General features: G+C 38.4%; 1 protein-coding gene across 7 annotated transcripts in view; it reads right to left on the reverse strand.

The window, feature by feature from the left end:
• SLC29A1 (solute carrier family 29 member 1 (Augustine blood group)) overlaps positions 1 to 26,154 on the reverse strand; it is an 81,161-nt gene that overhangs the window by 11,066 nt on the left and 43,941 nt on the right. For all 7 annotated transcript variants that reach the window (XM_087717935.1, XM_087717933.1, XM_087717937.1 and 4 more), the window contains 10 exons: positions 9,154 to 9,218; positions 8,239 to 8,320; positions 6,688 to 6,771; positions 5,433 to 5,578; positions 4,497 to 4,636; positions 3,949 to 4,083; positions 3,634 to 3,731; positions 3,290 to 3,386; positions 1,989 to 2,080; positions 1,376 to 1,484 (listed from right to left, as the gene is read on the reverse strand). In XM_087717935.1, the coding sequence (XP_087574061.1) occupies positions 1,376 to 1,484; positions 1,989 to 2,080; positions 3,290 to 3,386; positions 3,634 to 3,731; positions 3,949 to 4,083; positions 4,497 to 4,636; positions 5,433 to 5,578; positions 6,688 to 6,771; positions 8,239 to 8,320; positions 9,154 to 9,179 (1,009 nt within the window). In that variant the 5' untranslated portion in view covers positions 9,180 to 9,218. The remainder of the gene's footprint in view (positions 1 to 1,375; positions 1,485 to 1,988; positions 2,081 to 3,289; positions 3,387 to 3,633; positions 3,732 to 3,948; positions 4,084 to 4,496; positions 4,637 to 5,432; positions 5,579 to 6,687; positions 6,772 to 8,238; positions 8,321 to 9,153; positions 9,219 to 26,154) is intronic.

Genomic DNA, 26,154 nt, shown 5'->3' on the forward strand with positions numbered 1-26,154 from the left:
CAACCTCCAAGCCTGCTGTTTTCAGAAAGAAGTGTGACCCCATAATGTCTCAACACTGATTTTTTTCTGCCAACAGCTTGATTCAATCTTCATTCTTCTTCAATTCTAGTCTTGACTATTATTACTTCTCTAGTCTATTTGGGTCCATCATCACAATGCTCAATTAATGTAACACAGTGATAATGATTTTTAATTCTTTTTTAAACCTTTCCGTATTATCAAGGACTAGAACACTAAAATATGTGGAACTGGACAGTGAAAAATAAAATAAAATAAACAATAAAGTATCTATATAGTCTATTGTGGGATAATAAATGACATAAATGTACATGGATGTGGGAAGAGCAACACCTCCAAAACAGGAAAACAAACAAATTGTGTCTTAATCGGATAAGGAAAATTAAATAGAGTCTATTTGGTTTTCAGTATTTCCCTAACTACTTTGTCCCACACCCGATCCTTCTCTTTCAGGTCTTCCCACTCTCCAGGCTAAATTCGCCCACACTTCATCATCTTTACTCATAGTGAGGCTCCTTGAAAAGCAGATGGCAAATAAAGTTAAGGCTAAGCAGACTGCCAGGAGACATTCTGTAAACTGATCTAGGCTTTCCAGAGGAAGTTTGGGTTACAAGAGAAACTGTTTGTGAACTCTTTGCACATCTCTGTAATCTTGCCATACCTTGACTTAGAATGTGATCTGAACTTCATATAGCTTCTATTAACAGATTTTAAGATTCTACTTAAATTAAGAAACAGTGGTATGCATACCAAATGGATAAGTCAGCTGGCTATTGGAATGATACGCTGGGGCTTATGAGATGGAAAGTGGAATTTTCATTATTTAGACACGCGGCAAGTTAGCAAAACCGAAAATAAGAGTACTTCTTCTCAACTGCGAAGGAAGCCATGAGAGTATCATGGTTGGGTCCAACTTTGCAGCCTCAGGATGTAGATGGATCACAATGAGAGATCCCAACAATGGATTTTGGATTGTTTTAACAAATTGTACAGGAAATATCAGAACACTGAAGCTTAAATAAATGAGGGCCTTGCATCACAATATTAACCTTAAGCAACACACAAATGCATCTAGAACAGAATGACCCGTCGAAGCAGAAGAAATTTCACATTTTGGAATGGGTTAGTCAAAACCCTGACATGACCCAACTGAAATGGTGTGATGTGAAATGTTGTGAGAATTCAACCCCCAAATATCAATGAACCATAAATGTCTCCCTTTGTCTGTTCTTTGGATTTAGATAGAGTTCAGATTACACTGTCATAAGATTGCAGGAGTGCAGATAGTTCTGAAAGATTCACAAACGGTCTCATCATTGCGCACCTTAATCAGTTTTAAGAACCAAGTTTAACTTACCCCAAGGTGTATCTTTTCCAATAGTTGGCTTTACTTCAACAGTGACAGCTGGGAAGACTCCAATTGTAACAGTAAAAACTAAGCAGACTGAAGCAGCCATAACCCATATCTACAAAGAGAATATATATGCAAAGGCAAATTGGTAAAGGTAAAGGTTTCCCTACCAGTCATGTCCAACTCTGGGGCATGGTACTCATCTCTGTTTCTTGGCCGAGGGAGCCAGCATTGTCCAAAGACATGTTCTGTGGTGATGTAACCAGCATGGCTATACGCCTATGGTGCAGTGATTTCCCACCAGAATGATGCCTATTAATCTACCTGCATTTACATGTGTTCAAACTGCTAGGTGGGCAGATACTGGGGCAGGAACGAGAGCTCACCCTGTTGTGTGGTGCTAGGGTCTCAAAACCGAGCAGACATTTTTCCAGCCCAACTGACAAGCTCAGCATCTTTAACCGCTGGGCCATCATGCTCCCTATCCTCCTTATGATTATATTTGCAAAGGCAAATACAATAATAGAATTCCAGATAACAGTTTTAAACAAACACAGAAGCAGAATATTTGGGTGTGAAAAGAAAACCCACACCTAGGCCCAATCCATAGGTCAAGTACCTTTTTGAAGATGTCAAGGACTGAAGATCTGTGGCTGGAGGCAAGGGACTCTCCATTCCCAGAGTGGTTTCGTTCAACACTATTAACCACATCTGTGGACCAATGAAAAGAACAAGTTGGACAAAATGAACGTTTAATACATATATTTTGCAGAAATTAGGACTACACACTATTATTGAACCAGTACTGTATCTTTTTCCATGGCCCCATTCCAGTCCTGTACCTGATTTAAAAGGCCAATTTTATGCTGTAACGCTTCACAATTCAGGGCCACGGTATCTGAAGAAGAGCCTCTTATCCTTCATTCCTGCCCATGCCTTAGGTGTCAATGAGATCTGTTCTCCAAGCGCCTTTACATTCTGAACTGCAAGTGACTTTGTCTGAATAGTCCTCAGTCATGAAATGTTATTTCCAGAGACACTGTCCAAGAATCACTTTGGTGAAAGGCCAAGATGTTTTCTGCCCAGAAGTTTCTTAAATGCTTCTACAGTAAATGCTATTTTAAAGTGGTTTTATCTTAATGGAACTGTTTTAGTCACTGCTGCCTGTGACATTTTAGTCCTTGCTGTTTTACCTATGAATGCTTATGAAAAAAATATTTTGAGTTGTTGACAGCAGAAATCAGAATGAAATGTTTAGTTCAGTGGAGAATATTAGGGAAATTTATTGAGAACAGATAGGTTGTAAAACCTATTATGGCTTTTCAATAAGTTGTTTTTCTCAAAATGTGTTTTGGAGACATTGCCTAAATAAACAAGAGTTCATTTTTTCATCACCGGCCTTCTAAACTGGTGGATATTCGAAGTTCGGTATATTTCTTCTCACATAGAATCTTTGAAAGAGAATAGCAAAGGCTAGAAAATAAAAAAAAATTGCTCAGTGGCTGCTGGAAGTTGGTTATTCTGGAGAGCCTTAGATGAAACTATTACTGGTAGAAAATGTATAAGAAATCTCATGCTAAGCCATCAATATGTGTTGAGGTGATGACGAACATGGGTTTCATTTTAACTTGCTAACTTGAGAAGAAATTAGAAGGCAATAAGTGAATAAACAGAATAAAAATAGGCTATGTTTTTTTAATTGCCTTAAGGTTCTGATGAGGACTCTACATGTGTTAAATTAGAGATTTGCTACCTTTAAGCCTCAATAGATGACTTATTTACAGTTTCCAGCATCCCTTACCATTGGTTGCAATATTATTTGTAACCTGGGAATGTCTGGTATAGCACTTACTGTATTTTCACCCTGCATTTACGGACATGAATACAACACCCTCCTTCTTTCCATGCTCTAGTTTTTACCTTTCTTGATGAGATCAACTTTTGTTTCCATCTCAGCCTGAGTCGCAGAAGTTGCATATTCTCTCTTATTCTTCATCGAATAAAAGCAGAAAAAATCCTGGGGAAATATTAATGTACTATTTAGGTGGTGTAGAAGGAAAATGAAGCAGGGGTAAAAAAAAACCTAGGTTGTGGCTGACAATGGGAATTCTTCTGAAATAAGCTGGGTACCTTCCCAATGATTCATGGACTGAATGAAGAGCCCGGCAAATGTTGCACAAAGGTGCTTGCATGTCAGGACACTCCCACACTTTCCCGCTCTCATAGCATACTCAGGGCTGTTTTCAGAAAAAAAACAACCTTACCAGACGAGGCAACATGATATAGGAGCCAATAGCTATCATGATCACAACACAGGCAGTGATGAAGTAACCAAAGGCACTTTCTTTTAGTTCGGAACCAGCTGAAAAAGATTTAGAGAAAAGTGGCAATTCTTTCCTTAGTGATGGGTGGCTTCTCAACAAACTTCTTGCTCTCTGAAATATCAGAGGAGGCCTGTAGGTGATGTACAGCTCTACATCAATATTACAGAGAGAGATAATGTATACCCCGCCTTGGTTGCTTTATGGGTTGAAAGATGTAGCATAAACCAAAACAATAAAGCAATACGCAATACTCACTGGCAATAGCGCAGATCATAGCTACTGCTGCGAATGTCCCTGCGAGGCCCTGACCGCTCATAATAGGAGCCGTGTAACTGGCGGGAAGGAGCCCTGCCAATCCAAAAAGGCTGCCTTGGAGAATGGCCCCAAAGGCTGTCAAAAAAAAAGAAAGAAGACAAAACTACTTAAAGGGGAATCGCAAAGAGATCTTATCCACAGAAAGTAAACACTATAAAATGAATCCAAGGCCAAAGGGCAGGATGTAAATGCATGCTATGTTGATCATTGATGGGAAATGTTTCTATCTGCTCTTGCCTATCCTCCCACTGCCAAAAATTGGATCTGCAAGAATTACATTCCACCCACTTCAATATCCTAACAAAGAGCTCAATGCTAAAAAAAAATGTTTATATTCTCAAACACAGGTAAGGGTGAAGTATTGCACATCAGAGACAGAATGTGTTTATCTGTAAATGTATATATAAATCTGTGAGAATGGAAAAGGTGTGGTCGCTTTAACAATTCATAAATGTGTACAGACACACACTCACACACACTTCACTTACAATTGATGAGGACTATCTTGACCATAGTAACGATGAAAAAAGTCAAAGGCTCCATTGGGACCTTGACTACGATCGCTGTTACCATGAAGACCAAGAAGATGGCAACCAAACTAAATCCAATCCGTATTCGCTGAGGGATCCTAACAAATGGAAAAAGATAAAGATAAAAACCCCTTGCCTTTCTAAAATCATAATAATTGTTCTAACTGTCAGGCAATTTCTTCTTAATTTTAGGTTGCTTCTCTCCTTGATTAGTTTCCATCCATTGCTTCTGACCTTATGTGCTTTGGGGAATAGTTTGACTCCTCTTCTTAGTTCTATTGAGATATAACTTCAACCATTGAATAACCTGTTTTTAGATGTACAATCACAATCTGAAATAGCTTTTCCCAACCTGTTCATCCTTCAATGTGTGCTCTTCAGACTGCTCAACAATGATTATGCTTCAAGGAGTTAAAGTTCACACATCTAGAAACACTCAGATTGAGGAGCTATCTAGACTGACTATGTTGAATTTGTGAACATAAATGAAGAAATTTTATGCATCTATAAATTATCTGTTGCATTATGGTTCAGTTATGATATAAGCAGTTGTTCCATGTATGTAAAACAAAAATAACATGTTGCAAAACTGAAATAATTATGTACTTTAAAAAAAAACCTAAAGACAATACAAATGAAACAATTTATTTTTGCTTTTAGGTACTGTGCTCCTAAAACTGTTCTGGATCACTATGTGGAAATAACTCAAATGCTTGGAGTATCATCGTAAATATCTAAAACCGATGTGTCTTTGCAGAATAGAAAATAAAGTTATTTTCCTACTGAGAAGCTCAAAATGACCTGGTCCGAATGCTGCCTTTATGCTGGGAATCAAAGGACTCAGAGCAATTGAGGTCTAGAATTTTCATTTTGGAAAATCTATAAAGATCATACCTCTGGTGGATTAAAGAGTTAAGGCAGGTGAAGATGAGTAGAGACAACATGGCACACAATGTCATCATATTGTTAAATATGGACTGCAAGTATGATGGAGGTTCCTTCTTCCCTGTGCCAGTCATGTTAGTATGATTGTAATAGTCCTGCAAGTGAACAGAAAGGGGTTATTATCATTATTATTATGGTTAGTTGCATAGTTAACTGATTGGATGAGATTTTCATTTCTGTCTATCTACTGAGTCCTTCCCAAGGACCTAAGATGGGGAAATGTTGTAGGCAGTATTGTTTGCAAGATGTAAGCTGTTCCAAGCAAAGCAACCTTTTGCAATTGACTGTTGGCAATTTTGTCAATGCTGATGGTGTTCAAGTGGTGCTCCAGAAGTTTGGGGATTGCACCCAAGGCACCTATTGGTACCTATATTTGCCTTCATTTGCCACAGTCATTCTACTTCTATTTGCAGGTCTTTTTCTTCTGTGATTTCTGACAGTAATTTCTCTTGTATTCTGCTGTCTCCAGGTACTGTCAGAACTTCCATTACATTCAAAACAGTTTTATGTGTTTTTCTTGACTCTTCTATTCCTCAGCTTCCTAAATAGAAGTAAGTAACTTTTTGACATAGCAGCATTAAACTTTGGCAAAGTGTAGCTGGGCAGGGATATAACGTCTGGAATTCTTCCATTTCTCAAATGCAATGTGGTAGAGTAGCAGCAGAAAATTCAAGAACAATTTTACTCTTAGCCTCAGGAAGAGGATGCTAATCATATATGGGCAAAAAATTAAGGAGCCAAAGCTCCCTCACTTAATAGTTATACAATGCTAGATACAGGGGTGGGTTCCGGCAGGTACTATTGCTGGTTCACTTGTGTGTGTGCTTTGTAATTAAAATTGTTCTGTGCATGTGCAGAACTGAAAAACAAGATGACTGAAAACAAGATGGTGCTGCCCGGGGAACCGGTTTGGAGGTGTGGCATGCCTGAGTCGCTGCCGGTTCCAGTGACTCAGGCTGCCAAACCACTACCGGTTTGGCCAAACCAGTCCGAACCGGTAGGAACCCACCACCGGCTAGATACATATAATTTTTGAAAGCCTAGTCCCTCTTGTAACTACCAAAGTGTACAGCTTGAAACCACTGACCCATTCCAATTACCTGCCCTAATGGAGGAATTCAAGATCAAGCACAGCTGCTTTGCACAATTCACAAACACCCCCTTGAATTCGCTTGTTTGAATGCAAATGTTTGAGAGAAACTACCTCTTTTTCTGTGACATTCACATTGTCATGGGAATCCAATGATGATATGTTGCTGTGAGAATCTTTCAGGCGGTCGACAAAGTACTACAGGAAACAAATAAAGAATTGGTCAGACAAACCAATGAAGGAAACCAATTCCAATATCTAGCACTTTTCTTTTATTTCCCAAGTAGAAAAATTCTGCCTTTCATATGCAAGTATAAAAGAGTCACATTTCTCCAGTACTTTTAATTGTTATGAGGATAGAAAATGGGCTAAAAATGATCAGTTACCTAAATTGCATAGAGCAGGGGTATCAAACTCAAGGCGCGGGGTCTGGATCTGGCCCACGGTTCCACCACAAAACCGCGGTAGACTAAAGCGCGTGTGACTAAAGCGCGGTGACAAAACCGCACAGTCAAAACCGCGCGACAACAGCGCGCCGACAACAGCGCGCTGACAGAAAGGCGCTGTAACATAACCCTAAAAATAACCCTAAACCTAACCCTAAACCTAACGCTAAACCTACCCTAAGCCTACCCTAAACCCAACCCTAAACCTAACCCTAAACCTTATGTTAAGTGAAATCGCGCTTCTGTCAGCGCGCTGTTGTGGGCGCGCTGTTGTGGGCGCACTTTTGACATCGCGGTTTTAGCACTGCAGTGTTGTCGGCACGCTTTAGTCTACCGCGGTTATGTTGTGCCACGGTGGCCCACAGGGCTGCCCTGGAAACAGCAAAGGACCCACAGTGCCTCCGCCAGTGAAAACAGAGCTTGGGAGGACTATGTGTGTGGCACTCCCGACCTCCGTTTTCGCTGGCAAATGGTTGTAGGAGGACATTGCAGCCGAAAAGGGAGCTTGGGCCCGTTTTCGCTGGCAGAGTGGTTGGGCCCCCATAGACACCCCTCAACACGAGTGACATTGAGCTGGCCATGCCCCCCCCAGCCCCCAAGGTCAAACACAACTCTGATGCGGCTTTCAATAAAATTGAGTTTGACATCCTGGCATAGAGTAACAGAGAGTGGATTAGCTGCACTGAACTCCCATTAAAATAGAAAGGATTACAGGCACAACCACAATTTAGCCCAAAATGTCTGTTGCTAAGACAGTTGTTAAGTGAGTTTTGCCCCATTTTATGTCCTTTCTTGCCACAGTGGTTAAGGGAATCACTGTAGTTGGTAAGTGAACTTGGCTTCCTGATTGACTTTGCTTTGTCAGAAGTTTGCAAAAGGTGAGTCACATGATCCCAGGACACTGCAATCGTCATAAATACGAACCAATTGCACAAGCAACTGAATTTTGATCACATGACCCTGGAGATGCTGCAATGGTCATAAGTGTGAAAAATGGTCATAGGAAACTTTTTTCAGTGCCATTTTAACTTCAAACAGTCATTAAATGAAAGGTTGTAAGTCAAGAAGTATCTGTACTGTATTTTCAACAAAGGTCAGCGTAAGGTTTTCCATCTTATAATATAATCTTAGTGGAACCATACAATCTGGGAATCAGTGGTATGGGCAATTCCTTGGTCTGGAATCTGGTACAAATTATGCACATAGGCCCGTATCTTACCTCTGAAGCTGTCATGAAAAAATTCCATGGCAAGAGCGTCCCAAGACCAAGTATGAAAAAGATGAGCCAAACAGACTTATATCTATAAGAAACAAGGTTGATTAATGAACACTAAACATGACAGAATAAGGGGATTCATCTCTGTCTCCAATAGAAGGGAATACATATATCTCAGGGTTGAACTGTGGAATTCTTGCTGCTCTTTGAGCTTAGCTGTTTTCTTGCAGGCGTTTCATTACCCACGTAGGTAACATAATCATCATCCATACTGATGATTCTATCTGAGTATGAAACATCTGCAAACAAACCACCAAGCTCAGAGAGCACCAATAACTCTACAATGCCTATGTGTCACATCATCCTTACATCATACACATCCCTGAGCAGTGTAAAATAGAAATTAAAAATAAAGACACAGTGAATTCAAAAGCAGCCTTAAAATATTTAAGTTATTAAATAAATGCCATCAATTAAAAACATTTCACAATAACAGAATAAACCACATAAGAAAACTACAAATACTTAGAAGGGTTATGCAAGTTCATAAAAGCCTCAGAGAAAAACAATGAACAAGAAAAGAGAACTCAGATGTGCTTCTTGAAAAAAGGTCTAGTATCAAACTGACAAGGTAAAAAAGACTTTTCCCAGATTGTCAAATATTTGCTAAATTTGCAGCAACTCCAAGGTTTAGATATCTGCTTCTATCCAATGCTAGGGGGAAAAAAATCTAATAAGTGACCCATAGCAGATACCAAAAATGTCAGGAGAGTAGGGTACCAACAGATGCCCACGACTGCAATTTAGTGACACCTGACTTAGTGTTTAGCAAACAGTATGCTCTGCATTCACATGACATGGGTGTACTTGTTTATAAGTGAAACAACACCTTTTCATCTCACTGTAGAATTACTGTACCTGTCTTGGGGAATACTGCCTGTCATAACGGCACTTTAGAATTGTTTTACGTCACCGCTGGTCACCTGAAAAGGAAGCAAGGGGGAAGAGAAAAATAAATAATTTAAGAGGAAGAAATAGGATAATTCATGGAGCCAAGAAACAAGATTAAGAAATAATCAGAATGGAAATTATTTACAGAAGTAAAATAAACACAATATATGTTGGTTTAAAGGGATGTGGGGGAAAACCAAGATTTCTCAGTAATACTCCTAGATATTCTCTGCTAACTTTCTTCCCTTTAAGTAGTTTGGCACATTTACACCCAAGACTGTAAATATTTACCATTCTAGTTCTAAGAAAGTTTCTGATATAAGTCAGACTCAGAGGCTGTGTAAGAAAAGGGAGGTTATGCTCAGAAGCGATACTTTGCATTAGACAACAAAGTTTTCAAAAGTAATAAAAAATAAAACGAATCAGGTGGCTCAAACCCTGACAAGTTCCAAATGAATTATGGTATTTATGATCATACAAAGGCTTTAATGTACTGATAGTTTATGTGCTGAGAAATTCTTTGGAAATATCCACAATAATAAAGATAACATAATTTAAACACTGTAATTTTAGAAAATACATACTTCACTGTGTATATTCAAAAAAATGTAGCATGGACCTAATTTTTGCTTAAACCTTCAGTGGTTAATAAATTGCTTACAATATATTATCATTTATACCATGAGATGGAGAGGGGGGAACTTTCCATTTTAAGAAAATGAAACTATTTTAATTCATCTAAACTTCTCCTAAATTAGTTTAATTGCTCTGTCTCAATAATTGATTTTAATGTTCTGGAACTGTCTGATTCTGGTACTGAGCAGAATTTGTCAGTTTTATTAACTAGTTGAAAAGGCTTCACTATTGGAACCCCAAACTGTGTAAAACATGACTGATGTCATGTTTTCTGTGTTATTTACACAGAAAACATGACATCAAAACCTAGGTTCTGGGACCTTGTATACATAGTAACATGGAACAACAACTAATATTGTCAGAGTTTGCTAGAAATATGACAAAATATGACCACACGGAAAAATATCTAGGCTATACTGCTTGTGTAAACAGGTTGGGGCAGCATCATCCTGGAGATTATCTATTTATGTGGTTACTAAGAATCAACACCAATGTGATGACACATAATCCTGCTTATACTCTGGCTGTATATTGAAGGAAGCAAATGCTAAATGTTCTTGACAATACACTATATTTTGGATTGTTGCGTTTATTTGAGGCAGAAGATTATCCATGAGAAGGAAACAGAACCAAGTAGTACTATCTATGTTTCAGAATAAAGCTTAGGCACTGGAGAGCTGATCTAGAGCAGGGTCTGAAACAGTGGTGGGTTACGACTGGTACAACCCGGTACGGGCATACCGGTGCCTGCCAGGAGCACCAAGTACCATTCCAGTACGGTGCTCCGGAGGGCCCACGCCCACCCATGCTTCTTACCTGTATTTGAGCTGTTCAGCGCTTCCGTGCATGCACACGGAGTGTACGGTGCCTGTGCAATGCTCCGCCGAGCAGCTGGAGCATCACAGAGGCATCGCAGAGCATCGCGGGTGGTAAGTATGGATGCGTGTGCTGTGTGTGTGTGTGTGCGTTCATGTGGTGGATGCCTGGCCCCATTGCACCGTACCGGTTGCACTAGGATCCGGAACCCACCACTGGTCTGAAATATCATATCTGGTCAGGACATTCAGTAAGTAAATATGGATTTCCCTACTTCCATATAGGACTGAAAGTTCAGCACCATAAAAGTTGCTGAGTCTAGCATTAGATGGGATAGAGAAAGCTCATCAATGTCAGGATCATAGGAAGAATTAGCAAGACTATAACATCATCTGTTCTGAGATTAAAAACCATTATTTCTACCTCTTTCTTCCTATTTGAGAAGACAGAATCTACAGTTACTAAGTCCCCTCTATTATTTCAGTTAAGAATTCATTTCCATCAAAGCTTTCCAGGATAAAACAAAAAGGAGGGCCTAAAAATGCAGGGGGGGGAATGCAAAAAAGTACATTTTTTATAAGCAATCAAGCCAATTTTGTAATCCTATGCCTATAAATTTGACTGTCCTTATTTAAATGCACTGTATCCTATACTTATCCCTACTGAACACCATCTTGCTGAATCTGGCTATTATTCAGAATTACTGAAGTCATTTAAAATGACAGCTTTTTCCTTTAAGATATTAGTCAATCCTCTCATACGTGGTATATCCAGATTTTTTTTTTAAAAGCGTCCCTTCATTCCATTCTGTAGTTGAGATTAGTTAGAATAACATAGAGTCATTCTTTTCTAAGAATTGGGTGACACATTGTTTGACAATCTTTTGCAGCACTAGAATGTAAGCAAGCAAAAAAGGGGGAAAGTTATTTAACTCTAAAGGAGTGATAATAAAGGCAGATGAAAGGGAAGCTAATCAAGAACAAGTAAATAAGAAACATTTAATAGTTAATAATATCTCTCCAATAAATCTTACCCAAATCTTGTTTTTCTCTCTTCTGACAATGCTTCAACTTACACAACTTTATTTGGAATGAATTTTTAAAAGTGCCAAAAACAACCAGGAAATCCATTGTCACCAGTTTCCACAAGCATCCTTCCCTAACACTGCAGGGTTCTGGATATATGCCCGTAGCAACCTGTCACTCTGTATAATGGATAGTTTAAATATTTATTGTCTATTATGTAGCTAAACTCTGCTTACAACATTTGCTGACATATTTTTATCAAATCATTATCTCATTTGTTTTTGATACGCCAGCAGAACTATGGCAGTCCCTGCAAAAACTGCTTCCAAGAATTACTTCCAACTATTTTCTCTGGACTGGAAAGTAGTTGTTACGAAAAAGTAACCTCAAAAATAGCTGTGGTGCATCCTACGAAATTCTTTGGTAAATGTGAGTTTGGGCATTTTGTCCCCTTCTTTATACTTTGCAAATGTGTTCCATATGTATCAACTCTTTTACATATCTCATCCATATCCTTTCTCAAATATTTCTTCTACCCCATGGGTCATTTCAAAGAAGAAAAAATTAACCCAGAGCATAGCTTATCCAATTGTGAATGTAACATCACTACAAAAGTGAAGCATTTGGATAACACTGAGTTATGTTACAAGCAACTGTGGTGATTCACTTAATGATTACCACAAAAATGTTATAAAATTGGGTCTAGTACTTCAACTTAATGATTATAACTACTTACAAGCAGAAATCTGATCCCAACTGTGGTTATAAGTCAAGGATTACCTGGAGAATTGAGGAGGTTGGAAAGGTGGAAGAAGATTATAACCCATTAGAGAATTAGAAATGCAAATAAGAGATCCAGAGCAAACAGATGCCCTTGCACAATGAAGCATGAGGGAATTCCAGTGATTAGATAAATGGCTGGAATAATGGACTGAACTCAAGCAGAATTAAAAACCCTGGATAAGAATACCAGAAAAGTAATCACAAGAAATGATGCACTTCATCAATGCAGCAATGTTGATAGATTCTAATTGCCTAGGAAAACAAGTGGGCATGGAATGTTGCAAGTACACCAGACAATTGAAAAAGAAAAGAAGGGCATTGAAAGAATATCTGAAGGTTAGTGAAGAAGATGCACAGAAGCTAGTGCAGACTCTAGGATAACTTACTAAATGCTGGAGAGCATTTAGTTACTAAACTGGCCAACAAGAAAAAACAAATGCAAAATAGAAAAGAGATGTGGCAAGGGAAAGTATTGCATGACCAGTACATTTAAAAAATAGCATGTAAAATGGATAACAAGACTTGGGAATGGATAAGGGCAGAAATGTTGAAGAAAGAGTCAGAGGGAATAATTCTGAATGCACAAGACCAACTTTTAGGAACAAATGCATACAAAGCCAGAATTGGGAAGAAAGTAACAATTGCAATTTTTGCAAAGAAGCTGAAGAAACAGTGGACCACCTAATTAGCCGCTGCAAGAAGATTTGCACAAACCGATTGCAAACAATGGCATGGCAAAGTAGTATCAATGGTGTATTCGAATATCTGCAAGAATTACCTGAAAGCAAAAATTAGTGGAACCACAAAATAGATGAAGTAATAAAAAATGAAGAAGGTAAAGTGCTTTTGGATTTTAGAATTCAAAAAAACAAGTATCTGTCACATACCACCCAGGTTTAACTATTGTCAATAAGACAGACAAGAAAGTTACTACTACAGCAGTATGTGGAGACAGTAGAATACAACAAAAAGAACTGATAAAGATCACAAAATATATATAAAGATCATAAAACCTATGTTCTATTCTATAAATAGAATGACTGTGGGAAAAGAAAGCCATAGTTATTAGGTACCTCTGATGCAATCCCAAAGCATCAAGAGCTTTGAATTTCATAATCATTGATAACATTACCATAGGTCAATTGCAAAAGGCAGCTTTACCTGGAATAGCTTACATCCTGCAATATTTTTGACATTATCTAACAGCAACACTTGCTATCCCAGATCCTTGGGAAGGACTCGAAGGGTGGATAAAAGTACCAAATCCAGTCTAAAGTATCTTGCTGACTGTGCAACCAACCATAACTCTAAATGATCTTGATTCCTAAGAATATGCAGAACTGAAGAAAAAACAATTACTACCAACCTGCCTTCCATTGAGGACCTGTACAACTCCTACCCTCAAAACGACATTATAAAGCACTGCACACCAAGACAACTAGACACAAGAACAGTTTTTTCCTGAACGCCATCACTCTGCTAAACAAATAATTCCCTCACCACTGTCAAACTATTCACTAAGGCTGCAATTACTATTACTATTAGACTTCTCATTGTTCCTATCACCCATCTCCTCCCACTTATGACTGCAGGACTGTAACTTTGTTGCTTGTATCCATACGATTTATATTGATATTGATTGTTTCCTGATTGCTCATTTGTGCCCTATGATTATCATTAATCTTATGATTCTTGACGAATGTATCTTGTCTTTCTATGTACACTGAGAGCATATGCAGCAAAGACAAATTCCTTGTGTGTCCAATCACACTTGGCCAATAAAGAATTCTATTCTATTCTATTCTATTCTATTCTATTCTATTCTGTTCTGTTCTATTCTATATTCTTAGTCAGAAGATGGAACTGCAGATCACAAAACCAGCCAAGATATTCACAGATGATCATAGAAATGCCAGATATCAATTAGACATATTTTAGCAGGGTAAAATTTATTTAAAATATTTATAAAATGTCCATAAAATGTATGGGAAACATAAGTTTTGCATTCTGAATTGAAGATATTATGAAAAAGATTGGTTTAAAATAAGTTATCATAATTAAAAATGATAGTGCACAAATACACACACACAGAGAGATATCACATATTTGAATTAAGAGTGCTAAAAGTATCTGCCATATATCACTTCTTAAAGTTTTTTTAAAATTCTCACTGTTATGAAGCATATAAATATCTAATATATCAAAAATGGAAATCCAATTAGTTGTTTGGATCCTAAAGCAATATATAAACTATAATAACTCAAATAAAATAAGTTGGATATGGGCTGACTCTAAATGTATGAATTTCAAAATTCAGTACTGTACAATTCCATTGTTTGTCTTAGTCTGAAACATTTACAGAGCAGTTTGAATACATGAGATGCAAGCTACTTTGTATAACTGCAGTTCTGCAGTTCGGCTGTTCAAATCTCACCGGCTCAGGGTTGACTCAGCCTTCCATCCTTCCGAGGTGGGTAAAATGAGGACCCGGATTGTTGTTGGGGGCAATATGCTGACTCTGTAAACCCCTTAGAGGGCTGAAAGCCCTATGAAGCGGTATATAAGTCTAACTGCTATTGCTATTGCTATAACTACTCATTACTGGTCATTACTTATCAATAGAGCCATTATTACCCAAGTATAAGAGTGACTTGATGAATCTTACATATAATTTATGTAAGTGAATCTTACATATAATTTATCTGGGATCAAGTTCCAGTGAAAACAACTAGGACTTACTTTTCAGCAGACACGGGTGAGATTATGTTATGGAAAAGTTTTGTACCATTTTAAAACACTTCGTCCTCTGATAAACTTTTATCTACCTTAACACATTGCAAACCCCAACCAACAACATTAGACAAGAAGTTCAATCAGCAGCTGCACACTAAGGAGACTTCTTTGCCCTTTTACTTTTATGCTCCTGCTTCACTTTTTTAACCGTGTTCCTGAAACATGGAGAAACCTTGATTTTGTCTGAAAGTATCTTAAAAGGATCTCCATTTTGTCTGAAAGGCACCCCAAAGGATCTTCAAAGATTTTGGGACTTGGTTTCCCTGTCTTTCTCCCTTCCCCTGTATTTTCTAAGATGATATTCTCTGCTCTAGAACTATCATAGTTGCCTTCATTGACATCATTCTAAATTTTGTTGGGGAAACACACAATAAAAGTAAAGAAAAAACAGTACAAGAAGTATTGTATAACAATTGCTTTGTTTGACAATCGTGAGCCTTCTTCATTTTAGGTAAATTGACGTATAATATACATTGTGTCAAGACACTCCCTTGTGGTTGGTTGATATTTAAACACACACAAACACACACAACACACACACCCCTCTATCAAAGAACAGTTGCTTCACGAAGAGCTTAACCTTGTACCTATCTAGCTCAAATTTAGCCTTTCAAATCTATTGTGGAAAATGACTGAATCCCAAACTAACCATCTGTAGCATCACCATCATAACATAGTCTACCTATGTCAGGCTTTAATTTCTGTAAGTTTCCAACTCGCATGTAGGTAAAAGAGCCACTGTGGTGCAACAGTTAGAGTGCAGTATTGCAGGCTACTTCTGCTGCCTGTTGGCTGACTGCAATTTGGCAGTTCAAACCTCACCAGGCTCAACAAATGAGGGGGAACTATTTGGCTAAAGCTGAAACTGTTCAGCTTTTTTTTTTCTTGACAGCCTCCAGTTATTACCTTCTGAAGTGTGAACACTGGAGCAACCAGTGATAACAACTTCTGAATGAAATGGATGTAAAAGGAGGGTACTGTTTTGTTACATTTTATTCTGCATTATAACTGATACATGGAATTGGGGGAAGTTGTCTAAAGCAGGGGTTCCCAATCCCTGGGCCACAACCCAGTACCACAGCTCATTTGGAGCCAGGCTGCGGAAATGGCAGGCATGCACAGCTCTACTTGTATGAGTGCTGAATGCACATGCAACTGCAAGTGCAGCTCTATTTATGTGAGGTGTGTGTGTGTGTGTGTGTGCATGCACGTGTGCAAATGGAGTTGCGTTCATGCATGCTTGCTCACTGCTCACATGGAACCACCCCTTCCCTACCGGGAGTCCATAAAGCTGGAAAGGTTGGGGGACACTGGTCTACAACATGATTCAAATGAAGCTTGGATGTAGTTGAATTTATTTAGCACCTAATAATTGCAAGCATAGATAAATTGATGAAAGAGTAAATCAGAAACTCATAGCAATTTGTACTTAACTGTTTAGATTTAAGCATAACTAAAAGAAAAAAAATACAACGTAATATTTAAATTAATCAAATAATGCTCAGAGGGAAAGAGATTTATCCTTTCTGCTGATATAAACTGTGGGTGCCACACTGAAAATATCAAAGTTGTTACACCTAGCTTATTTATCATTGTATGTTGTTCTCTGGGGGGCAAAACTGGGCCAGTTTGCCTGGGCTCATTACCTTTACAGCTACATACAGTATAAACATTCAGAACAGGCCTTTGGTATTTACATTCTTTCTCTTAGAATGGTATAAACTTAAGAGCCCCTGGACATTATAATCATGTTGACATTATAATCATATTTTAAACATTATAATCAAGTTAACACCCAATTTTTCAGGAAGCGGCTATTCCTCAATCTTCAAAAGATCTCTGCCACACCAAATATCAACTGGAGTCAGATTTCCCTTAGAAACAACAGCCAATATCCAAAAGACTAATTGGTTGATTGTATCCTTCTTCCCAACTTCTAGTTCTATATACACTCATCCATCAGAGAAGTAATTCTACCCAGGACAGTTCTACACAAGATAATTCAGTATCTGAAATTAATAACATCCATAATTAGACCTTACCATCCAAGCAAACAGTACTGGTCTTTTTTTCACGTTGTCTTTTTATCATCTAAAAGCAGTGGTTCCCAAAGTGGGTGGTACCGCCCCCTGGGGGCGGTGGGAGGACTTAGGGGATGCTAAGAGTCAAGGGGGGCAGCAGGGGGCACTAAGAGGAAAGGGGGGTGGCAGGGGGGGCGCTAAGAGGGCGAGGAAAAAAAGATTGTGTATTGTGTTGGCTGCAGAGGGCGTCGTCCCTAGGTTGGTAGCTTCCCCTTAGCTAATTCTCAGATGGAAAGGAGAAACTTGCCGAACAGAAGATGGCCTGTTTAAAGTCCATCAGCGCGGGCAGAAGGATGAAATTACCCAAATAAACCTGAAAATAGCTGCGGGTTTCCCTTTAAGCAACGTCATCACCCTTCCCTCCAATCACCGCCTTCCTCCCAGGAAAGGGGTGTGCACCGCTTCAATCGCCCAACCCCCAACACTGCCGCCATCTTAACCTAACTGACCGTCTTGGCTTGTAAAAAGGTGTTTTTTTTAATGGTCGGTGGGCGGAGAGATCGTGCACAGTGTTTTTAGGGGGGAAAAAAACTTCACCAATCGAATTCTAGTTGAGCTTGCGAGAGAGCTTTTTGCCACTGGTTTAAAAAACGGTCACATATTTTGTGCCATCCTTTTCCTTTGCATGGAGACTGGGTAAAAGTAACTGGGGAGGGAGGTGATGAGCGGAAGTGTGGTTGCTCCCTTTTGGTGGTGTGGATTTTGGTTAGGGAGGTTTGGATTACCAGCAGGAGGGAGCTCGCATTGCAATCTTCTGTTTCTAGCCTTGGAAATACGGGTGTTGTTAAACTCACGGGAGCTTTCTTTGATATAGGTATGGTATACTATGTGTATATACTACTATAGTATAGGTCAGGAGTCCCCAAACTTGGCAACTTTAAGACTTGTGGACTTCGACTTCCACAATTCTACAGCCAGCATAGCTGGGAGTTGAAGTCCATAGCTGTCTGGAGAATTTTGGGAGTTGAAGTCCACAAGTCTTAAAGTTGCCAAGTTTGAACGTGACCCGTCAAAAGTGCAAACGTCATAAGCGCGCCGACAACACTGCAGCGCTAAAACCACGATGTCAAAAGCGCGCCGACAACAGCGCGCTGACAGAAGCGCGATTTCATATGAGGTAAGATTTACAGTTAGGTTTAGGGTTAGGTTTAGGGTTAGGTTTAGGGTTAGGTTTAGGGTTACGTTACAGCGCGCTTCTGTCGGCGCGCTTTTGTCGGCACGCTTTACGGCTAATTAGTCGCTCATTCGTCACGCGGTTTTGTCACCGCGCTTTAGACACCGCGGTTTAGTCAGGCGCGCTTTTGTTGTGCGCGCATTTGTGGTGGAACCAGTTTGAAGACCTCTGGTATAGGTTCTCCTGCTTGAGCAGGGCGCTGGACCAGAAGACCTCCAAGGTCCCTTCCAGCTTTTTTTATATTATAAAAATTATAATTAATTATAAAGCTTATAAAAGCTCCACTCAATGCTGGTCGTGGGTGGATTTTCTTTCAGGATATGTGTTTAGTTTTTGAAATATCCCCATTCCCATTCTCTCTTCTTGCGGAATTACTGGTTTTGAATAGTTGGTTCGGCGAGCAGAAGTTTAGCTGTTGAAACCACGTAAGCATTTAAAGGCAGAATGTCTGTGTCATGCAAAATAATTGGCAATCTGAAGGAGATACGATTATATTGTATGCCTTTGTATGTGCACACATAAATTTTGCAGCAGGGTTAACAATGACCAGAAAACCTCTTGGTTAGCATAGCCAATAAGAAACTTGGCCACTAATATTAAGGCAAGTATGAGCAATTATCTGTCAATGGCTGCTTAAAAAAATGACACCAGAGTTTCTTGCCATTTTTGGATGGGAACTGGATGAAAACAGTAATACAAATCTTAAAATTGAGATTTTTTAAAAAAAGGAAAAATAGATTGTACTTCAGTTTTGCTTAGATGTGTGATGTGAGTCAACCGTTTTTGATATTTAGACCACCAAATCTTAAAGACTATGCAGATGGTTTGGAAGGGGTTAGTAGCAAAGCTAGTGTTGATATTGTGGAAATTAATAAAACTGAAAATTACAATGATGTTATTGCAGGGATGTGACTATCCAGCTAAAGTTGTTTCTCTGACATTCTAAGACTTAGATGTCTGAGTGATATCAGGATCTTTTTTTGATGGAAATTCCAGATTGGGTGAGAAATCCATTTTCAGATACTGAGGAAGATGGGGTAGTGGAGGAACAACTCATAAAGCTGCAAAATGACATTGAGCTGAAGCCAAAGTTAAAGAAATCGTACAGAAAGAAATTTCTGATAGCTATCCTGACCTATGGACAGTGGTTAAGAAGCTCCTTGTTGCATTTCCAACATCATATTTGGTGGAATGTGGCTTCAGTGTGGTCATTCAACTTCTCTCTAAGCAAAGAAATCGACTCCAGATGATTGAACGTGGTGATTTAAGACTGCTAAGTGACTTAAAACCAGACATTGGGAAACTGGTATCACTTCATCAAGCCCATCCATCACATTAAGAATTTACTGAACAGTGAAGTAGTTACTAAATTTTACTGAGTTTACTAAGTTACTAGTTACTAGTTACTAGTTTATCAAGGCTCTTGATAAATGACTATCAGACTTTGAAAACCTGGTATCACTGGATCATGTTCAACAATTTTGTTGAATTAACACTAACTAAAAAGGTTTTTAAATTGGATTTTGAATAAATGTGCAATTAATTGTTACAGTTTTGAATTTTACTGTTACTATCTTCCTTCCGTCATGCAAACCGCCCAGTCACATGACCCCCCAGCCACACCCACCAAGCCACGCCCACAGAACCGGTAGTAAAAAAATTGAATTCCACCACTGATGGGGGGCACTGAGGATAAATTTGTAGCACCAAGGTGGCGGTGGACTGAAAAAGTTTGGGAACCACTGATCTAAAGTAATCTAATTCTGCTTCTTTCAGACACTACACACAAGAGTCAAATAATACCTTCAAATCCCAGAGATGGTGCACAGGATTAGGCATAAATATCAGTAGGTACAACTCCATCCCTATGACCTTAGCTCCTCTAATCTTAAAATAACACTGAAATAAAACCTATGCAGAGTTCAGGGAAGTTTGTCATCTCTGCAGAGGCTACATGTGCTGAGAGCTACTGCAGAATGCCTCTGAGGAATCAACAGATTTGGTATCTAAGCTGAACCACCTGCTCTTGACAAGGTCCATGGGATAGATCACTAAGTGCCCCTTTGAGAAGAAGGCACAACCAAGAAAAGCCTGATAATTCTAGGAATCACATAATACCTTCTCTGCTATACTGTCAGAAAGAACCATGACTTCCTCAAAATGACCTAGTGTAGATCAGAAATCCCATTAATCACCCTGTAAAATTAATTTTTAGGTCTCAAATAGAAGCATGTATATTTCTATGGGTGGCAATTCTAAACCGTGCTGGTACTCTTGAATATATAGTCCTCCCCCAAGTGGTACACACTAGTCATTGGTACTATAAAATACACTTTATAAAATAAAAAAATAATCAATCTGAAAAGGTTTTTAAGGTTATCTAGTCCAGCTCCCTGCTCGGCGCAGAGTCCATGTCTCACAAAAGGTGACCCAGTCTCTGGAGAGCTCTACTAAAGGCAAATTCATTTCATCATGGGGCAGCCTGTTTCACTGGCTCATAGGACGACAGTTTTAAGGCACCGATTCAGCTTCTTTGCAGTTTTAAGGCACTGATTCAGGTCTTCCTCTGGCACAATAGAAACTGTTCCTTCGCCTATGTGACAACCCTTCAGATATCTGAAGATTGTTATATATTTCTCCCTAGTAGCAGAGTCATGTAAGAGAGAAGTTTTTTTTTTAAAGTGCAACTATTTTGGAGGCTGGAGTAAGCTAAGAGCATTTTCCTGAAATCATTAGCTCTAATTGGGGATTTGGTTTTTCATGCAGAAATATGAGGGCTTGAAAGGCAAAAATGAAAATGGTAAGTTGATCTTTACATTATCACTTTCCATGAGCTTATAAAATAATTTATGTATCAAGACTTTGTTTCTACCTATGCATTTTCTCTTTTTGCAGAAATCATGATTTTCCAGAATGGATAGGTAAAACTAATATACCCACCCTTATCCTCACCCATCATGTGTTGATATGTGAAAAGGGAGAGCCCTGAATAGGCTAATTAATCTTTTCTCTCTCACACGCACATCTAGGTATGTGTGTGGCTTGCCAAATGTTATAGCTTCTTTTCCTGTCATCTTCTGGTTTTACTTAAATTAGAAACAACATATATACTGCTAAACAGTCAGCACAAAGAGCAGCATTGTCATATGACAGCCATGTGGTTATAAATAAGTCTCTCCAGTGTCTTTAATGATGTCCTGCTCAATTAGTTTTCTGCAAAATCAAACAACTCAAGTCACATTTTCTTACTGGCATTTGGTGGCTTGAAAGGAAAAAGTGGTTTGCAATGCTGGATTTTTGCCTACAATTTTTTTGTTACTTTTTAAAAAGTAAATTAAGCATATTGTTATCACACTGTCAATATTATTATTAACCTTTAATGAAATGAGAGTCATGTTTAATGAGTACATTCTTTTTAAAAAAATAGGACACTTTTATTTTACATGGTCCTCTTTTTGATTCGTTTTTAATTTACACGTGGAAGAGAGGCTGCTTAAACAAGTTAGCTCCTCCAATTTACTCTCACATATTGTGAGATAACAAACTTCACATTCCGACCCGGATTAAACAATTATTTCCCTCCTTTGTCTTAACAGGCATCCAATGCCCACTAGACTAGTGTTTCTCATTCTCAGCAATTTTAAGTTGTGTGGGCTGCTCCCATCATGGCTGGCTGAGATTTTTGAGATGTTGAAGTCCACACATCTCAAAAGTTACTTAGGTCGAGAAACATTGTATTAGACACATAAGTGTGTAAAACAGTCATAAGTCACTTTTTTAGTGCTATTGTAACTTTGAACAGTCATTAAATAAATGGTTATAAATAGAGAACTATATACGTTAGGCAATCATATCTTATATCTCCAGCATTCCTTCCCAGTGCTCAGAGAGGCAAACTCTCTACCATCCCAGCCTGATAAACTTTTTCCCATGCAACCCAGGATTTCCCAGTGGAAGGCAGTCCTGGGCACAAAGAATAATTACTTCTGTCCCTTTTCTTCTATGTACATATAGTTTCCAAATTAATTTACCAATTATAATTGTAGTCCTAAATATACAAAGCCTAGAAGTAAATTCCACTTGAGGATCAAGTATTAAAATGTTACTGAAATGATGAGCAAAAATAGCCATGGCTCCACCTAATTCCATTGGGCCATTGCCTTTCCCCTTGGCCTGTGTTACCCCAATTCTTGCCAAAATACCCATTACATTGCACAATATATTATACTCGGGGGAAAAAGTGCAAAGTTCATTCTGCACATTTAAGCACTTTTGTAGATGGATATAATTCAAAGTAACTCCTTAAGTTCTAGCATAGAGAATCCCTTTTCTGGGTGCAGAGAGACTGATGGCCCCTTCATTTCTTCTTGAGATATAAATTCATATAGAGATTTCCTGTTTTATGCCAGACCATCATTTTGTTTAAAGGCAAATGTCTATTCTGCGGGCACATATAAAATATAACACAGTATGTTATAACCAGTATCCTCAAGGAGGAGGAGGAGGAACCCAACAGATCTAATGTTAACTGATCATGTCATTCTACAAATTTCTGGATAAAGGCCTCGTCATATGTTGAAAAGAAATTTTATTTAGATTTTTTTTTCAACCTACTTTTTAAAAATACTCATATTATTCTTGAGATTATGGAACGGCAAATTTCCTAGGAAAATATAATAATAAATCATACTATTTTATTTATATAGAGTATGCTAGCTGGATAATCCTGGGAGATGAACTTCATACATCTTAAAGTCACCAAGGTTGAGAAACACTACATTATCCAGCTGTCATCTGGCATCATGCTGCAGCAGAGATAAACATGGAAAGCAGGCCAACCTCTGGACTGCAAAGAAGGGGGTTTCATTGTATTTTTCCCATGAGGTTCACCAGGATTCATTTCAACAGGCTGGAGCCAAGAGGCGGCAGCCAGTAAGGCTACAGTTAGGGACAAATGATCACTTGACCTCCTTATTTTGCATTGTTTCTATTCCAACACATCATGATAAGATTAACAATTTTTGGCTGCAAGGTTACCATCTGAACAATACTTCCAAGATAAATTGCAGCCATCTAAGTATGTGAAGTACCCTCCTCTAGATATCAGGACCGAAAGGGGAGATGTAGGCATTAACTTTTCTTGTCCTGTCAAACATTCTCTTCTTCTTTAGGAAATAAGAGAGATAAGACAGGGCCACTCTCAATAGAAAGATAGTACTTCCTCTATGTGCCCCTAATTTTTTTCTCGATAAAAAATACAAGGAAGCAGAAAAATGATTTAAAAACTGTTAAGTATTAGGTTGCTGGCGTAGTATATGAGATGTAGAGAAAAAGCTCCATAATACCATGTAACTTTTTTTTTGACAGTTTAATAGTACCATTTATTTTGGCTTCAATATAATACCTTTTTGGTGATATCTATTTCTTCTCTGGATAGCTTTAAAAATTTATCCTAGCTGCTTTCTCATTTTAATCTTATACTGTTAAGTTTCATCTGACCTTTTCACATATTGACTCAGGTTGACTCAGCCTTCCATCCTTCCGAGGTGGGTAAAATGAGGACCCAGATTGTTGGGGGCAATATGCTGACTCTGTAAACCGCTTAGAGAGGGCTGGAAAGCACTGTGGAGCGGTATATAAGTCTAAGTGCTATTGCTATATTGGTTTGGATAGTTGTTTCTAATTACTATGGGTGGGCTTCACTGGGAGTGATCAGAATGCAGATTTTGTAAATGATGAACAACAATTTCCTATTGTGTTAAACTTGACTACATGCTTTGGAATTGTGTTGCAAAATCTGATGTGACAGCAACATTTCCATATTCCCAAAATTGGTCACTAGCATATTAGCTGTAAAAATGAATCAAGGAAGGCTTGAGTCAGATGGCTGGAATAATTAAATAAATTGAAATAAACAAATTAAAATATTTAATTTTTAATTGCTTTGTTTTTGTTCCCTAGATTGAACAAAAAGTTATATTTGGAAAGCACACATGGCTAATTTATTCCTAATTCACAGGGTTTCTTCTTTGCAATAGTCTTTTGCACAATTCTCCTCACTGCTCCAGTTAGGGGCTTGGCCAAAATGGGAAGGCTGATATTCAGTTGTGTTATCCAAAGGAGGCCCCAATTTGTGCTCTTAATACAGCTGTTTATTCGGATTGGAAATATTATTGCCTAGAAAAGTTATTTCTTCACATTAGATTACTGAATACTTTGCGTGATCCAAAAACACAGAGGTCATGCTGTTTCATCATCTTTATTTGACGAGCAAACAGCATAGTAGAGTGCCAGTTTGGTATAGTGGTTAAAACATCAGGCTAGAAACCAGAATATTGTAGAGGATAACCTTGGGCCAGTCACTCTCTCTTAGCCCTGGGAACAAGGCAATGGCAAACTAGTCCTGAAATCCTACTAAGAAAATTGCAGGGACTTTTTCAGTTGTCAGTTATCAAGAGTCAAGATTCACTCAAAAACACACGCAAAAACAACCAAATAAGGTCAAAACAAAAACAGCAAAACAGGACAGCATTTTACAATTGAATGTAATTAATAGAATTGTCAAAGTACCATTTTATCAAAGGCATCTTCAGCCAGTGCTTACTCTTAAGTGCTTTCCTCCCACAATACTATCTCAATTGCTTGTTCCCACAGTTCTAACCATTCCCAATTCATTCTTCAGACTGTTGCTATCTGTATATTCGATCCCCCCACCTTCCAGGATTTTTAAAATAGATTTTTGCAGTGGATTAAAATTTTATAATTAGTTTTAACTGCTCTACAGTAGTGATATAGCACCATTATAATTTTTATCAGTGGAAATAAGCTTTAGAACCAGTTGGAATGCAACTTAATAGCTCATGACAAGTGCTCATACTAAACACATAAAGCACCTATGATTTTTTCCAATTCCATGTCCTTCTCATTAGAACAGTAAGCAGCCTTTTTTGACATCAGATTATCTCATTAATATATTATACGGTATGACATTCATTATTAGTTCCAGTTTGTCTCCCTTCTGAAAACACCTGTTCCGGAGATTTGATTGGGTTTGTAGATTGGTTTTGATGATATGATTTGTATCCAGATGTAATTCAATTAGCTTGTGGATGTTTCAATTGTGTATTTTATCTTTGTGTATTGCCAAGAGCCCCTTGGAATTGTGACAGATTACAAATACAGAAATGAGATGGTGTCCACTAAGCTACCTATACATTTTGTAACAAATGGCGCAGCCGTGGCCTCCAATATAAATGTTTGTTTTATTTTTGTAAAATGGCTGCCCGTCTTAAGCAACTCTGGTGGCTTACAAGAGACTGCCTTTTGTATTGTATTGTAGTGTGTACTTTATGTTACTGTTTAATCAAAAGAAAAAGCTGCTTATATGAAAGATTCAAAATACTCTAGCACCTTTCTAAATGTACGCTATTTCTGAATTTTTCTTATGTTAAAGTGAGGAATTTGAGAGCTTTCCTCAAGGCCATAGCTCTGTAAGGTCCTAGGCTGGGGCAGGTTGCTGTAAAGAACTTCAGCCTGCATTACTAGAGTGAGCCATGTCTTAATGTATTTCAGTTTGGAAATGACAAAGTGAGGAATGGCCTCATATACAGCAAGACAACCACTTGTCCTGGATGAAATTAGAGAAAAAGTATAATGAGAT

The sequence above is a fragment of the Thamnophis sirtalis genome, unplaced genomic scaffold, assembly GCF_051295495.1.
Source record: "Thamnophis sirtalis isolate CommonGarterSnake01/CBP01778 unplaced genomic scaffold, rThaSir2_p1.2 scaffold_6, whole genome shotgun sequence".
Lineage (NCBI taxonomy): Eukaryota > Metazoa > Chordata > Lepidosauria > Squamata > Natricidae > Thamnophis > Thamnophis sirtalis.